This window comes from Cebus imitator, unplaced genomic scaffold (genome assembly GCF_001604975.1).
Source record: "Cebus imitator isolate Cc_AM_T3 unplaced genomic scaffold, Cebus_imitator-1.0 Scaffold60, whole genome shotgun sequence".
NCBI classification, from domain to species: domain Eukaryota; kingdom Metazoa; phylum Chordata; class Mammalia; order Primates; family Cebidae; genus Cebus; species Cebus imitator.
This window is the reverse complement of record NW_016107375.1, coordinates 5,707,814-5,725,534: the sequence shown is the minus strand read 5'-3', so window position 1 is coordinate 5,725,534 and position 17,721 is coordinate 5,707,814. Positions and strand designations below refer to the sequence as shown.

The 17,721-nt window shown below is 40.7% G+C and overlaps 1 protein-coding gene across 2 annotated transcripts in view; it reads right to left on the bottom strand.

Moving 5' to 3' along the window:
- PSTPIP2 (proline-serine-threonine phosphatase interacting protein 2) overlaps positions 1 to 17,721 on the bottom strand; it is a 103,875-nt gene that overhangs the window by 14,627 nt on the left and 71,527 nt on the right. For both annotated transcript variants that reach the window (XM_017529709.2, XM_037738986.1), the window contains exons 5-9: positions 17,417 to 17,523; positions 11,656 to 11,718; positions 2,162 to 2,260; positions 1,526 to 1,571; positions 491 to 570 (exon numbers count right to left, since the gene is read on the bottom strand). In XM_017529709.2, coding sequence (XP_017385198.1) covers positions 491 to 570; positions 1,526 to 1,571; positions 2,162 to 2,260; positions 11,656 to 11,718; positions 17,417 to 17,523 — 395 coding nt within the window. The remainder of the gene's footprint in view (positions 1 to 490; positions 571 to 1,525; positions 1,572 to 2,161; positions 2,261 to 11,655; positions 11,719 to 17,416; positions 17,524 to 17,721) is intronic.

Below are 17,721 nucleotides of genomic sequence, written 5' to 3'. Positions count from 1 at the left end.
TTTTTTCTGGAGACAGAGCCTTGCTCTGTCGCCCAGGCTGGAGTGCAATGGCACAATTTCGGCTCACTGCAACTTCCCCCTCCTGGGTTCAAGAAATTCTCCTGCCTCAGACTCTCGAGTAGCTGGGATTACAGGTGTGTGCCACCATGCTGGGCTAAGTTTTGTATTTTTAGTAGAGATGAGGTTTCACCATGTTGATCAGGCTGGTCTTAAACCCCTGACCTCAGGTAATCCACCCGCCCTGGCCTCCCAAAGTGCTGGGATTACAGGCATGAGCCACCAGGTCCAGCCAAATTTTTGCTTTCTAATTTGCTCTCAAGCTCTGTAACTCTCTGAGAATCGGGAAAGATCATTTCTACAAAAGTAGACTCTCCAGGTTCTGGGCAGACAGCTCGCCCCCCCCCACCTGCTCCCTACCCTCCCATCCCCTACCCCCCATCCTCCTCACTCCCATCCCCCCACAGCAGCTTCTGGGTTACCCTACACGTACCTCGCAGGCCTTGATGTGCTCACTCTGCCACTCTTCTCGGACCTTATCCAGGGTGCTGACATGCAGCAGGTATGCTTTGTCTGCAACAGAAGGGAGAGACCTGGGTCAGAAACTAGACAGGAAGGTGGCTCCCAAATACATCCACAGGCCCATCTGAGATGGCAACAGAAACTCATTCGAGTAGTGCTGAGCTCACAAGGCCCCCAGGACTCAGAGCATTGGGAGTTATTGCATCTCTCACCCTCATCACATTTTGTGAAGCAGACGAAGGAGGGTATCACTTTCTTTTTAAACACGGGACCAAACATCGAAAAAGAAATGTTCTAAGGAAGGAGAAGTGAAAGCTGGTAAGAAACCTCAGCCAGAGTTTTCTTTGTCTCATTCCACCTCAGCATTTCCCATCACTTTGCATTTTCAGAATTGTCTGATGACGGATGCAGAGAAGAGAACTACTCTGAGCCCTCAAGGGGCACAAAGTCACTTTAGTTTCTAATTTAGAGACTAAGATCTTATGTAACCACAGTGATGAGGGATATTTCCTGTAGGATATTCTGAGAATTAAAAGCTTTTGCAAATGCCTGGTTTGGGTCTTAGATTTCAGTGATAATAAGGCCTTGAAGCTTGGCTGTTTCACAATAGATAAGGGCCACCAGGGCTGAAATGGGCTTTTACATAGATGCCCCAGTATATCAGAGGAAGCACCTGATTACAAAGCCGCTATCACGTGACTCCACCACCACCACTCATTCCCATGTAAGGCAGCAAGATCTAACCAGACAGCGGCTGCCTCATAGCTTCCTCCCACCTACTGGGATTCTAATACACCCTCCCTTCCTCTCTCCTCTTCTTTCCTTTCCTCCCTTCCTTTCTCTCTCCTTTCTTTCCTCCCTTTCTCCGCCTGATATCTCCTAATCCTGCTGTATATCCATATGTGCTCTGTTTAAGGTATATAAAACTCCCCTTCTCAGGGGCACATTTACGATAACGTAAACCCCACCAGCAACCCTCCCCCCTTCGTAGGAACTACCTCCTCACCTGAGTCCTCAACTGCAGTCTTTGAAGTTGCCAGTTTCACAAAAAGCTGTGAAAACAAACAAATAAAAGAAGAGCAAGTGTTGAGAATGTTAGGCAAAGCTTCCATAGGCAAAAGAGATTGAAAAGCAGTAACTATGGAGAGACCAGGTCTAGTACAAGTCCTATGTACAGTTCCCTCGTGAGCAAATCATTCAGCGTGCCCTGCAATCTTACCTATCTTGGAAAATATCCATAAAGCAGCTTGCCTAGTGTCTTCCAAAAGACACACACCACCCTCTGGTTGCAGAAATCTTACATCTAGATTTTACAAAGTTAAATTTGTAATCCACCCAAGAAAAAGGCAGCCTGACTACAAAGAATACATGAGCTGAGTCTTTTAAGAAAAATGAAAATAACGGTGAAACTCCTCCAACCTCTTATCACGCCACCCCCTCCCTCATGACCATGGTTCTATCACTCTTGCCCCAACCCCCAAAAATGTGGCAGTGGTTTTTCAGGTTCAGAAGACCCCAAAACGTGAAGGAAGATACCCCTGGGGTTTAGGGTACAGGTTCATTTCTTATGAAGATTCATAATTGGCTCTAGCCTGATACAGGTGAATCTCGCATTTTTCAGGTTGTCAGCCCTCCCAGGTACCTTTTCCTGTTGCTTCTGGTTTACCAGGTTGGCACTCCGGTTGACGGCCTGTTCTGCCTCATCTTTGTCCCGGCATTTCTGCTCATAGTTCTTCTTTGCCTTTGCCATTATGAACAAAGAGGACCAAAATAAATGAGCTGAATGTAACTTTGAAATGCAGCCCCTTTGGTGCAGGAAGTCCAGCACGAACAGGGCCCTCTGATTAGCACTCTGACTGTCACTAAGCCATGGGCTCCCACAGGGCAAATGTTCTTTCTTATCAATCTTTGAAAGCTCACCCTCTCTCTCTAGCCCTTTTTCAAATTATGTAATAGTGGAAACCTGATCAAGGAAGTAATAACTCCTAATTGGCAACACAAAATACATGAGCTCTAAAAATGAACTGATACAAAAGATGGAATTTGAAACAGACAAAATTAAGGCAAGGCACCATGGCTCATGCCGATAATTCCAAGTTTCAGAGGCTGAAGTGGGTAGATTGCTTGAATCCAGGAGTTCAAGACCAGCCTGGGCAATGTGGTGAAACCCCATCCCTACAAAAAATACAAAACTTAGCTAGGCATGGTGGCACACACCTGTGGTCTCAGCTACTTGGGAGGCTGAGCTAGGAGGGTCGCCTGTGCCCAGGAGTTCAAGGCTGCAGTAAGCTATGATCATGCCACTGTACTCCAGCCTGGGTGAAAGAGTGAGACTCTATCTCAAAATAACACCAACAACAAAAATTAAAATATTTATGTACCTCTAAAATGTGTGGTCTAAAATTTATGAGATACTCATAATCCTCAGAATGTATGTACAATCATTTGGTTATTTGGTACCAACTCACTCTAATTCTAACGAAGCCTCAATATTCTGATGTGCCTCAACACAGCATGTGAACAGCAGGCAGGGCACCAATGCCATCATTTATTTTGCTTAAAGATATCCGTGTCCCTTATCAATTGATTGACTGATTGATTGATTGAGACAGAGTCTAGCTCTATCACCCAAACTGGAGTGCAGTGTCACGATCTCAGCTCACTGCAGCCTCTAACTCCAGGGTTCCGTTGATTCCCCTATCTCAGCCTCACTAGTAGCTGAGATTACAGGCTAGCACCATCATGCCCAGCTAATTTTTGTATTTTTAGTAGAGACAGGGTTTCATTATGTTGGCCAGTCTGTTCTCGAACTCCTGACCTGAGGTGATCTCCCCGCCTTGGCCTCCCAAAGTGCTGGGATTACAAACGTGAACCACCATGCCCAGCCAGTTTTCCTTTTTTATTTAAAGAATTTTGTTTTATGTAGTTTAAAGGTAGCCATGGTCTATCCTGTGCTACCATTACCACCAGTATTATGGAAAGAGTTCACAAACTATAATCATTAGTGAATCATAAAAATAATTTTCTGTTTCAACTATGAAAGCAAAGACTTTTTTCAACAGTAAAGCTGCTTTCTCTTAATTCCAGGAAGTGGGGAGAAAACCAACAAAGCTGTGACTCAAACAGTTAGCTAATAAATAAAAATGATGACAAAGAATGCTTGACTAAGAATGAGAGTACTCCTGCCTGGTTCTGGTTTCTCTGAGGATGTCTGCAAACCAGAGATTAAGCACTGAAGGGAGAGGGCCTGGGTTGGAATCCCAGCCCCACCATGGTTCACGTGTTTTTGCACAAATGAGTTAGCCTCTCTGTGCCTCAGTTTCCTCAGCTGTAAAGTGAGGATTCTATATATAATTTTATATATGCATATATTTATTCTTAAATATATATTTAAAAAGTAGATATAGCTAGTACACATCTATAAACAAAATCGTGTTTATAAATGAAATTCAAACCCACAAAGCCAATAAAATTCAGGAGTTCAAGACCTAGGAGTTCATATGTATATTATTATTAATTTAAAAAGAAAAAAGATTCCTCTGCGGAGATGGTTTGATCTCATCAAATATTTCATGTGCTTCTCCACATTTCTCAGCATCCTATGCAATTCAGTTAAGGTTAACCTTTCAGCAAACAAGCTCACAATTCTCTTCCCATGCTCTACAGACATAGAAATATAAGTTCATATTTTTTCATAATTGCAAGAACCTAAGATATTCATGCAACAATATTTATGTAACAATTCTTTTTATGCAACAATATGTTGGAGACATTTCTCTGTATCAAGCATGATTCCTGCAGCTCAATAATTTTAATGGTTTTCAACACAAACACACATATTTGTTTTATATATGTATAAATGGCATAATTTTCTTAACCGATCCGCTATTTGTGAACATTTATCTTATTTCTCTTTTTCTGTACTTAGAAGCACTGAATTTTTTTTTTTTTTTTGATGGAGTCTCGCTCTGTCACCAGACTGGAGTGCAGTGGCACAATCTCAACTCACTGCAACCTCCCCCTCCTGGGTTCAAGCGATTCTCCGCCTCAGCCTCCCAAGTAGTTAGGACTACAGGCGCCCGCCACCACACCTGGCTAATTGTTTTGTATTTTAGTAAAGACAAGGTTTCAACATGTTGGCCAGAATGGTCTCGATCTCCTGACCTCATGATCCACCCATCTCAGCCTCCCAAAGTGCTGGGATTACAGACGTGAGCCACTGCACCCGGCCTCATTTTTTTATAACATAAAAATGTTCTGATTTTCTTTTGAGTAGTGCAAATTTATCTATACAGGACATATTCCTAGAAGTGTAGTTGTCTGGCAAAAGAGTATAAATACATCAGACTTCCCTCCAAAACGGTTGCACCAATTTATACTCCTACCAAGAGTGTATGAGAATATCTGTGTTTTCCTCACACTGTCACCAACACCAAGCTTAGTCGGTATTTTCAATCTTTTCTAACTCTGAAGTGAAAATGTTAGCATATCATTATTTTATTTGCATGTCTTTCAGGGGTATATCCTTTCTACTTCATGTCTTTTACCTACTTTTCCATTGGAGCATTCCTTATTTTTGGTTTGTAAGAGCTCAGTATATCAGGAATACCAACCAGCTATAAGTTATATGATACACTTACAAAGATTTTTCCCAATTTGTCATCTATCATGGAACTATGTATAAGGTAATAATATTTTTCTTTCACTATAAAGAAGTCTTATATTTTAATGTTGTCAAAGTTATCAATTTTTCTCTATCCTCCTCTATTTTTTAATGTAGCCGTTTTTCTCTGTTGCAAAGTCTTCAAAATTGTCTTTTTCAAGGTTACATAATTTATTTATCCTTCTGCAAGTATTGATTATGAAACAATTTATAATTTTCATTATTATAAGTAGGGCACATGTTCATGCTTTGAGTTTCTTGATTTTGGATGATTCCTGAAGATAGAGTCAGATTCTTGGCATAAGACTGATAAGCTATGATCACATTTATGACTCCACAAAATACTGCAAAAATACCTTTTTAAAAGATTCTGGGGCCGGACGAGGTGGCTTAAGCCTGTAATTCCAGCACCTTGGGAGGCAGATGGATCACCTGAGGTCAGAGTTCAAGACCAGCCTGACCGACATGGAGAAACCTCGTCTCTACTGAAAATACAAAATTAGCCAAGTGTGGTGGCGCATGCCTCCGATCTCAGCTACTTGGGAGGCTGAGGCAAGAGAATTGCTTGAACCTGGAAAGCAGAGGTTGTGGTGAGCCAAGTTCCTACCATTGCACTTCAGCCTGGGCAATAAGAGTAAAACTCCATCTCATTAAAAAAAAAAAAAAAAAAAAAAAAAAAAAAAAAAAAAAAAAAAAAAAAAAAAAAAAAAAAAAAAAAAAAAAAAAAAAAAAAAAAAAAAAGATTCTGAAAGGTGGAGAGAAGAGGGCACACTGGCTAGTGACCTTGGACTCAAAGAGCAACCTGACAAGGAGTTCCCCGGGTTTTCTTTTTGCCTCATTTATCACAGACTGAGTGCCAAAGAAGCAGGCATCCTGGAAATACCAATGGTCATAGAAAAAAAAGAAAAAAAAAAGCCTCAAGAAAAACCTGTTTTCTCTAACCAAAAGACTAGTAAAGGGGCAGCCTGGCAGGAGAGAAACTTTAGAAAATAACCATTCTACTGCAGCCAAACACCGCATAAAAAAACTGGGGCCCCCACCTCTACACATCATCAAAGGCCAAGTGGAAAGTGTAAACTCTCACCACACCAGGCTGTAGAGAGCACCCAACTCGCCTGCCAAGATGGCATCAGAGAACAAATAGGGAACCAGGACTTTCCCTCCCACCAGGAGGTAACAAAGCCTCCTCTACACAGTGTCAGTGGGAATTATGTGGGGAACCCTGACTTCCACCAGGAAATAATGATATACACCCTCTCCTTGTTGTGGTCGTGTCCAAGGGGGTCTAATGAAGAGTGAGAACTTTAACCACTTTCCAGTACTGACTGGGTCACACACACTCTGTGGTGTCAGTGGAGACCAAGAGCAGGGAACCTGGACTTTCACATTCACATGGCAGTAATGAGATGATGCCTCATTTTCCCCTGCTGGAGTGGTGTCCAGAGGAAGCTAACTAAAACAGAAGACTTAAATAAAATCCAGAGTCTTGTGACACAATACCAAAAATTCCCCCAAAATCAATCAAATATCACTCTTCATACCAGAAAGCTAAGAAACTGCATGAAAAAAAAAAAAAAAAAAAAAAAAAACAGATGCCAAATTTAGATAACAGAGATGTTGGAATTATACAACAAAGATTTTACAGCATTCATCATAAAAATATTCAGCAAGCAATTACAAACACACTTTTTTTTTAGATGGGGGGGTCTCACTATGTTGCCCAGGCTGGCCTTGAATTCCTGGGCTCAAGTGATTCTCCCCCTCAACCTCCCAAATAGCTGGAATTATAGGCATGTGCCGCTACACTTGATTCACACTTGAAGCAAATGAGAGAAACAAAGAAAGGACCAGCAAAGAAATAGAAGAGCTCAGCAAAGAAATAGAAGCTATAAAGAAAAAACAAATGGTAATTTTAGAACTGAAAAATACAATAACCAAAATTTTAGAAAACCTAATATAGAGGCTTAAGAAGAGAATGGAAAGACAGAAGAAATAATTGGTTAACTGGAAGACAGAATAATAGAAATTACCAGACATGAACAACAGATAGAAAATGGCTGAAAAAAATTAACAGAGCCTCAGGGACTTTTGCACTATAAGAAAAGATATAACGCTAATGTCTCTGTGATACTAGAAGGTGAGGAGAAGAGGAAAAGTGGGCTGAAAAAGCCCACTTTTAAGTCCTCATTTGAAGAAATAATAGCTGAAAATACAAATTCAAGAGGCTGATTAAGCTGTAAACAAGATAAACCCAAAGAAATCCATACGAAGACATATAGTTGAATTTCTGAAAGCTAAAAGAGACAGAAATGACACCTTACCTAAAAGGGAAACCTAAAAGGGAAAACCAATGACAGCACATTTCTTATTGGAAACCATGGAGACCATGAGGAAGTGGCTCAACATATTGCAAATGCTAAAACAAAAGAACTGTTAACACACAACCCTATATCCAGTGAAAATATCTTCTAAAAATGAAGAGGATGATAGCATGATATGGTGACTATAGTCAATAAAAACTTAATTGTATATTTTAAAATAAAGAATGTAATTGGATTGTTTATAACTCAAAGGATAAATGCTTGAAGGGATGGATGCCCCATTCTCCATGAGGTGCTCATTTCACATTGCCTGCCTGTATCAAAACATCTCATGTTTCCCATAAATTTATAAACCTACTCTGTACCCACAAATGTGTACCCCATAAATTTATAAACCTACTATGTACCCATAAAATTTTTTTAATTAAGAAAATAATGAAAGGGAGACAGAACATAGAATGGTAGTTGCTAAGGGCTAGGGAAAGAAGTTGAGAAGTTATTCTTTAATGGGCATCAAATTTCAGTTTTATAAGATAAAAAGTATGGAGATGGATGGTGGTGGTTTCACAATTTTTTTTATTTTAGATGGAGTGTCACTCTGTCACCTAGACTGGAGTGCAGTGGCACAATTTCAGCTCACTGCAGCCTCTACCTCACAGGTTCAAGCAATTCTCCTGCCTCAGCTTCCCAAGTAGCTGGTGCCCACCACCATGCCCAGCTAATTTTTGTATTTTTTTAGTAGACACGGGGTTTCAGTATGTTGGCCAGGCTGGTCTCAAACTCCTGACTTCAGGTGACCTGTCCGCCTCAGCCTCCCAAAAGTGCTGTGATTACAGGCTTGAGCCACTGTGCCCAGCCAGTTACACAATTTTATAAATGTATTTAATACCACTCAATTGAACACTTACAGTGGTTACAATGGGAGAAAATATGCAAAGTATTCATCTGATAAGAGACTGATAATCCAGAATACACAAGAAACTCAAACAACTCAACAGCAAAGAAAAAAACAAACAATTGGATTTAAAAATGAGCAATGGATCTGAGTAGACATTTCTCAAAATAAGACATACAAATGGTAAACAAATATATTTTTTAATGCTCAACATCACTAATCATCAGAGATCTGCAACTCAAAACCAAACCACAATGAGATACCATCTCACCCCAGTTAGGATGGCTGTTATCAAAAAGACAAAAAATAACAAATGTGACAAGGATTTAGAGATAAAGGAGCTCTTACACACTGTTGGTGGGAATGTCAATTAGTACAGCCACTATGAAGAATTGTATGGAGATTTCTCAAAACGCCACAAATAGAACTACTATATGATCTAGCAGTCCCACTACCAGGTATTTATCCCAAGAAAAGGAAATCAGTATATCAAAGGGATACTTACACCCCCATGTTTATTGAAGCACTATTCACAGTAGACAAATATGGAATCAGCCTAAATGCACATCAACAGATAAATAGATAAAGAAAATATGGCATATATACACAATGGAATACTATTCCACCATAAAAAGAATGAAATCCTGTCATCAGTAGCAACATGGATAAGCCTGGAAGACATTATGTTAAGTGAAGTAAATCAGGCACAGATAGATAAATACCACATGTTCTCATTCATATGTAGGAGCAAAAAAATAATTGAACTCATAGAAGTAGACAGTAGAATTATGGTATCAGAAGTTGGGTCAGGGATGAGGGAAGCAGGGGGAAGTTGGTTAACAGGCACAAAATTATAGCTAGATAGGAGAAATGCCTTTTGGTGTTCTGAAGCGCTATACGGTGAAAATGATTAACCATTTAATGTAATTTATTTTGTATTTTCCAAAAGCTATAAGACAGGATTTTAAATATTCACAATACAAAGAAATGATAAATGTTTGAGGTGGTGATTATGTTAATTACCCTGATTTGATCATTACGCATTATATACACATAATGAAATATCATTCTGTATCTCATAAATTTGTACAATTATTACATGTCAACTAAAAAAAGAAAAAAATGAGACAACTAGAATTAAAGTTTTTTAAATAATTGAGACAGTAAATGTTATGTGTATTTTATTACAATTTTTAAAAATTAGATTTTAAAATGACAGGGAAATCAAGACATTTTCAGTTAAAATAATTAAGAGTATTTGCCACTCGCAGGTCTCTCCTGAAGTGACAGGAAGTTCTGAACAAAAGGAAACTACGAAACCCTGGAACATTTGAAGGAAAAAATGAACATGGCAAGCAAAAAAAAAAGAAGGGACAAATATAATAACCTTTCTTTCTTCTCTGAATTTTCTAAATTATTTTTGACAGTTGAAGCAAAAATTATAACACTATATGGCTGATATGGCTCTAAAGATGTGTAAAAGAAATAGGTAAGAAAGTTATATACTTACATGGAGTCATATATGTTCATATATATGTGTGTGTGTGTGTGTGTGTGTGTGTGTGTGTGTATGTGTGTGTATATATATATATTTGAGATGTAGTCCTGCTCTGTCATCCAAGTTGGAGGGCAGTGGTGCAATCTCAGCCCACTGCAACCTCTGCCTCCTCGGTTCAAGCTTCTCTTGCCTCAGCCACCCAAATAACTGGAATTACAGGCACATGCCACCATGTATTTCAGTAGAGATGGGGTTTTACCACGTTGGGCAGGTCGGCCTCAAACTCCTGACATCAGGTGATCCACCTGCCTCAGCATCCCAAAGTGCTGGGATTACAAGAGTGAGCCACCATACCTGGCCGGAAAGTTATATTTTGATAAGCCTTTCTCTTTAATTATAAAAAAGCTTGCCCCAGATTGTTTAAAATATAAAAGGTCTGGGAAAAATCATCTATCAACCAACACAATTTCTGTATTACACTGACATCATTCCCTATTTACCAACTGCTTTTGAGGGATTTCTGCATCAAAGAGAAAAAGAATGCAGCAGAACACATTGCATATGCTATCAACACTGGTGACAATTCGCTATTACATCCTACCCATAGAATGTCATGATGATTTTTCTGTATCAAGATGGAGCCATCTATGTTCTAATAAGAGTTTGTTGTATCCAGAGTCAACAGATTCATAAAAGCTAGAGAGAGGTTTCTAGCAACTTGTCTGATGTCTGTCTTGCCAAGCATTTTTTTAAAATAAATTACTTAAAGGAAAGGATTTTATAATTTTCAGATATCTTAATAAAGAAAGGGATCGTTCAATAAAATAGGTAAGCAATCAAGATTCAAAATAGTAACAAGGTAAAATTGCAAATTCAACAAGATAAAGGGTATTATACACTTTATATGCTTTTGTATCTTGGCCTAAAATATTTAAACTGACTTGCTATATTTTTCCAGGTTACCAGGAAGATAACCCCATTGTATTTCCACTATCTAGTGTCACTTTTAATCTTTCCAAGGCCTAAAAAAAAAGAGAAAACTTATATTTTGTTGGTGGGAGTATAAATTAGTTTAACCATTGTGGAAAGCAGTATGGAGATTCCTCAAAGTTCTATGTAAGTAGAACTACCATTTGACCCAGAATCCCATTACTGGGTATAGACCCAGAGGAATATAAAGCATTCTACCATAAAGACACATGCACGTTAATGTTTACTGCAGGACTGTTCATAATAGCAAAGACACAGAATCAACCTAAATGCCCACCAGCGACAGTCTGGATAAAGAATATGTGGTACATATACAGCATGGAATACTATGCAGCCATTAAAAACGATGAAATCATGTCTTTTGAGGAAACATGGATAGAGCTGGAGGCTATCATCCTTAGCAAACTAATGCAGACACAGAAAACCAAATGCCATATGTTCTCACTTATAAGTGAAAGCTAAATGATAAGAACTTATGAACATAAAAAAGGAAATAACAGACACTGGGGTCTCCTTGAGAGGAAGGGTGAGAGGAGGGGGAGGAGCAGAAAAGATAACTACTGGGTGCTGAGCTTAATCTCTGAGTTATGTAATAGTATGCACAACGACAAAAAAGAAAACCCAAACCAATTAAGGCTGTTTTTAAAGCACTGTACTACTAAATAATAACATTTTTGAAATGTTATTTGAGGGGCAATATGCTCATACACGCACAGGATTTCAGAAAATGTCACCATTATCCCAAAAAAGACAATAAAATGTGACTCACATCCATGGTTTTCTTGAATTGCAAGCTCTTTTGTTTATGGACAGCATCCATGACAAGCTCTGTCTGTAAAGAGATCATAAGCACTATTAATAAAAACAGAAATCATTATCAGTACCAGCTTATCTTGAGGGTTAAATGTTCAAAATGGTTACCCGCATTTCCCAAACTTCAGAAAAGAGAGACCAAACAATTAGCCCAAAGTCTTATTCTTAGCTAATAGTGGGCCCATCTTTGAACTTGTGCAGTCAAACACCAAAGCCTGAACTTTCAGACACCTTGGAGGCTCATTGATCACCTTAGAGCACTCTCGTCATACCATCCGGACTTAAGGAACTTTGGTTTCAAAAAGAAATTTTTAAACTTTTGTTAAAGTTCCATTTACATTTTAAAGGGGGTCTTTGTTCTGTAAGTATATATTATCCCAGTTAAATTCAGTACTTGTAAACATTCACTTCTGCAGCTCATCAGTGACACATCCATGACCGTCAGGGTTCCCAGTCAATATGAAGAAAACAAGAGTTTGTAGGACAACTAAAAGAAGGCGTTCCTTTACTCTTTTATTTTATTCTTTTTTAAGACAGTCTCACTCTGTCACCTAGGCTGGAAGGCAATGACGTGATCTCAGTTGACTGCAATCTCCAACTCCTGGCTTCAAGTGATTCTCCTGCTTCAGTTCAGCCTCCCAAGTAGCTGAGACTACAGGCCTGTACCACCACACCTGGCTAATTTTTGTATTTTTAGTAGAGACGGGGTTTCACCATGTTGGCCAGGCTGGTCTCGAACTCCTGACATCAGGTGATCCACCCGCCTTGGCCTCCCAAAGTGCTGGGATTATAGGCGTGGGCCACCTCGCCTGGCCCTGCTACTCTTTATACCCCATCCAAGTGAGGTAAATGCCTTACTTGGGAGTAAACTCTATATTGTGGCTGTGATGTTAATACTTTGTTAGCCTAAATAATGGTGTTAATAATAAAGATGTACTTCCTAGACATCATCACAGTAGCTTCCATTTATCAAGCATTTACAAGCTAAGCAGTTTTCATGCATCACAACTGTGTGAGTACTATCATTCCTATTTTCCTGATGGTACTGAAGTTGATTAGCATACCCCAAAGTAACACAGTCAGCAAGTAATAGCTGAAATTTGAACCCAGGAACCCTGACTCCAGTGCCCTTGTTTCTCATTATTACCCTAGATTCTCATTATTCTTATGATAGCTCTATAAAACCAAACTGTAAACATCTAAAAGATGCAATAATTCAAGATGAGCAATGACACTTTGTGCAAAAATGATACAATATTGAAAATAAAATTCAAATGAGGTTCCTTCCAGACACACAAAACTTAAGCTTTTGTCTGCTGCCGTAACACACAAACATTGTTAGATGAATTTTGAAGCTCTCTGGATGGAATGTTGAGAATAGTCTCACTTCAAATATGAGCTTTGTGGAGTATATGAAATTCCCTTGGAGGAGCCTCAAAGGAGCCCTCAGAGAATCCAGCAGTCACCTTCCAGTCCAGGCGAAAGTGAGGTGCCAGGAGCTGGTCATTCGCCTGTTAATGGCGAAGAGAATAGAGACACAGAGAACAGACAAGGTTCCAAGAGGAGCCTGGCATGGAAAGACACATGGCAGAGCCCTGGCACTGCAGGCAGGAAACCGTGGCCCACATGTATGACTGTGGCCCTCTGCCAGGAGGAGAAGCTGGGTTTATTTATTTAATAATGGGTCCCTATTTTCCCAGGCTACACAGAGCAGCTCAGTTAGCAATGTTGGTCTATTCCAAGATCTTTTCTAGACTGAATACACATACGGCCACTCTTGCAGTTGGGAGCTGCTACTATATTATATTTTGTGGCCCCAGCTAGGCCACCTTACCTGTGAGTTCTACATAACACATGCTTCAAAGACCTCTCAGGTGGCTGCAACATTCTACCACCAGCCAAGCCTGTTCACCCACTATCATTCTTCCCTCTGCCTTCATGGATTTCTGGCCTTTGAAACTTGGCAGGAATCTAGAAAGCATCCATCCACCTCCCTAACCTGACAGGCGTGGGCCCTGGGGCCTAAGAGGTGAGATGCTTTGCTCAAGGTCACTCATGAGCTGTGGCAGAGACATCAGGTCCAGCTCTGTCTGTTATACTACCTGGACTTATGCGTCCTTGTGTCCATGTTCACTTATAGGGTGGTCTATTTGCGGTGAACCCAGTGAGCCAAAGGTGCCCTTTTGGAGCTCCCCAGGGTAGTGTCTCTTCTGGGACTCGGACTTTCTGCTCAGACCAAATCCAATGGAAATGTGATTGTGTTTTATTACTGATAACACAGAGGAATGCAAAAACACCGCCATCTCTGCCACAGGGTGGGGAAAAGCAAGAGGGGAGGAAAGGAAGAAGAGACTTGCAAGTGACCCCTATAACCCTGAGAGAAATTATTAGAACAGCTGCTTCGTGGCCTGTTTTTCTGTCTACTCACACTCAAGCTGTATTCTATTTTTTATTTTTATTTTTTATTTTTTTGAGACAGAGTCTCACTCTGTTGTCCAGGCTGGAGTACAGTGGCATGATCTCTGCCTACCCCCACCCCAGGTTCAAGTGAGTCTCCTGCCTCAGCTTCCCAAGTAGCTGGGATTACAGGCATGTGTCATCACACCTAGATACTTTTCATATTTTTAATAGAGATGGGGTTTTGCCATGCTGGCCAGGCTGGTTTCAAACTCCTGACCTCAAGTGATCCACTCACCTCAGCAAAGTGCTAGGATTACAGTCATGAGCCACCGTGCCCAGCCTTAAGCTGTATTCTGAAAACTGGAAGCATAGCCTCTGTAACCAAACAAAACCCCTTGGTTTGGAGATAGCTCTCCACACAGGCAGCACAAAACTCTTGCATGACCATCCCAATCTTAGCTGAGGTGACAAAACCATATGAGCACCAAAGGATAGAGAAACTGATCATGTGTTGTCATTGTCACACTAAGGACATTTACGGACTGGGGAAGAAACCTCATGACCCTCAAGCATCAAGATCTCTAAGAATGGCTCCTAAGACCCCTTCCTGCCCTGCCAACTCCATGGGTGAGAGTCTCCTCTATACAGCCTTTCACTCTCCTTGTTTTAGCATCAATGCCCTTCTTCCAGGAGGTTTTCCCTAGCCCCCAGGTGACAATAAGTGTCCCTACTGTGTGTTCAGATGACATCTTCTACTCCCGCATCATGCAAGGCACATCACACTTTACCATAATTCCTGGGTCACGTATGTCTGTCCGGCCCTGCTCTCGTGCTTAGTGAGAGAAGGATGACCGTGTATGTCTTGGTCACCACCTTCATAAAACATTAGTTTCGAGGGAGCACACCTTGAACTTCTGACCAGCCCTTCCAGGACCTGTACCTCCTGCACCCTCATTTCCTTAAATAAATTAAAAAAAAAAAAAAAACTGATAGCTTTCCTTAAGTAGAAATGGCTTAATTTCCAAGAAGTGAAAGACCAAAGCATGGGCCTGACCAGTGAAAAATGAGAAGTTAGCATTGGCACATATCTCCCAAAGTTTTATAATTTTGTATTTAAAAAAAAAAAAAAAAAAAAAAAAAAAAAAAAAAAAAAAAAAAAAAAAAAAAAAAAAAAAAATTTTTATTTTAAAAAAAAAAAAAAAAAAAAAAAAAAAAAAAAAAAAACTAGCTAAATACGGAAGTAGTAAAACCCAGAGTTCATTTCGACATAAGTTAATTACAACTTTATTAATAAACTTTGGATTTCTCAAAGAAAGCTTTGAAGGTTTTTCCCACTGTAGAGCGCACACAGAATAAAGGGAACTTAGAGGGCGGCAGGGGACTGAGCACAGGCAACTTACACTATTGCTTCACAGAATTCAGAGCAGGGTCTTCTAGCTTAAAATAATTTGGTCTCCGTAGCTTATTAGGGATGAGGAAGTTTCAGAAGCCTTGCAAAATTAACAAAACTCTCCATGAAAGGCCTATGGCTACCAAGGGCACTTAAAACATGCAAGAAAATGATTCTCCTCTCCTCTGAGGGGAAATCATGTGTGCGTAGACTCTGGTTGTCTAAGACGTTTTTAATTCTGAAAAACTGTAATTCCCCTAGAGAGGTGGGCAGTCCTGGATATGTCAGCCAAAAGGGTCTGACCAGCCAATGGGTCTAACACGCATGCATGCAATTTCTGCTCTGAAAAAGGATTCAGGTCAGAGGCACTCCTCCGACCTGAGAAATCAAGCTTGAGAGAGTATGTCAAAGCCCTTGACAGGATGTTCCCATGTTCATTTCTACCTTTCCTTCCTGGCAAAAGGCACAGCACGAGTGTGAGATGCAGGAGGCAGTAGTGGGCTAAAAGCAGCTGGTGAAACAGCAGTAGGGGCAGGCAGGCAGGCTCTTAGGATGCTGCCACCCACCGTAGATGCCAGTGGCTGCCAGGGAAGCTGGACCTGGACTCCAACTTAGAGCCACAGGCAAAGTTGCTGAGACTGAGGTCAGGATAGAATCAGCCTTAACAGCTGGCTTTTGTCTGATAACGCTCATTGCAGACAGCAAGCTCAGGCTTGGAATAAGGCAAGGTTTCCAAAGGGACCCCCGGGAAGGGTGAAAGAGGTCACCAAAAGTCATGCAGAGCTGTGCCGTGAGACCAGGGTAGACATCTTTGGTTGACAGATAGAGAAAAGCTGGTCTCCCATGTGAGACCTGGGTTCCAGTCTTGAAGACCAGACCCAGAAAAAAATTCCGTAAGAGCCCTATATGGCTGCAGGGTCAGCCTGAATATCCAGTCTGTCAGGAACAAAATAGAAGAAAATAGAGTTGGCCAGGCACGGCGGCTGATGCCTATAATTCCAGCACTTTGGGAGGCCAAGGCAGGCCGATCACCTGAGGTCAGGAGTTTGAGACCAGCCTGGGTAATATGGTGAAACCTTGTTTCTACTAAAAATACAAAAAAAATAGCCAGGTGTGGCAGTGTGCACCTGTAATCCCAGCTACTCGGGAGGCTGAGACAGGAGAATTGCTTGAACCCAGGATGCAGAGGTTGCAGTGAGCAAAGATAGTGCCATTGCACTCCAACTCGGGCAACAAGAGCAAAACTCCATCTCAGAAAAAAAAAAAAGAGAGAGAATAGAGTTGTGGCTAGTCTAGTCTAACACTTTGATATAAGCCTGAACCTCTTTTCTTGATCCCAAACATTTGCCAGTTTTATTAACTCTTGTTCACTCTACTTCTTCCATGTAGTTGGTCAGAGTAAATCCCATGAATGAAAAAGAGCCTATGTATAGCTGCTTTGAAGACAAAAGGACTTAGAATTCCCAGGGCTTCAGTTTTCCCATTTGTACAGTAGGGTAGTTGGACTACATTATGGTCTTCAGGGGGTATGGGAGTCTCTTCCACTACTTCTCCCTTCCCTTATTGCCTTGTTCAGGATGAGGAGTGTGCCTTGGGAGCCCTCCAGCTGGGATGTTCTAGATTCTATTGAAGTCAGAGGGGTCCCCCTTTCCATTCATAGTCTGAATAGTGGCAGCAGGTCTGAAAAGAAGAGGAATGCAAGCTGGACCCCTGAGTCCTACAAGAACTTTAAAAAAGGGCACTGGCCTGGGGTGCGGAAATGCAGATAGCCATCTGGACTGAGTCCCCACGTGGGGACTCCAAAAAATAATTTCTCAGGTCATGGTTGCATGATGGTGGGAGCTGAGCTGAGGAGTATAACGAACAAGCAAGCCTGCAGTTTTCTATAGGAGGAAAGGAAACATCTGAACACATATACAAATCCAACCTTTTTTCGTTGTAGTTTTTGCTTTTCCCTGAATTCTTCCATCTTCCTGGCCTCTTCTCTTAAACTCTGTGCAAGCTGAATATGACATTGTGCCACACTGTCTACCTCTGCAAAAAAAAAAAATTAAAAAAAAAAAATCAAGGTCTACATATGTCTGAATTCAAATATATAAAATCATACAAAATAAATGATGTGTATACATAAAACACTAGAGTAAGTGGTAAAATCAACATCACTTCATTTGGTCACCAACATTTATTGAACCCCTCCATATGTCCAGCATTGCCCTGGCCGCCAAGATCAAA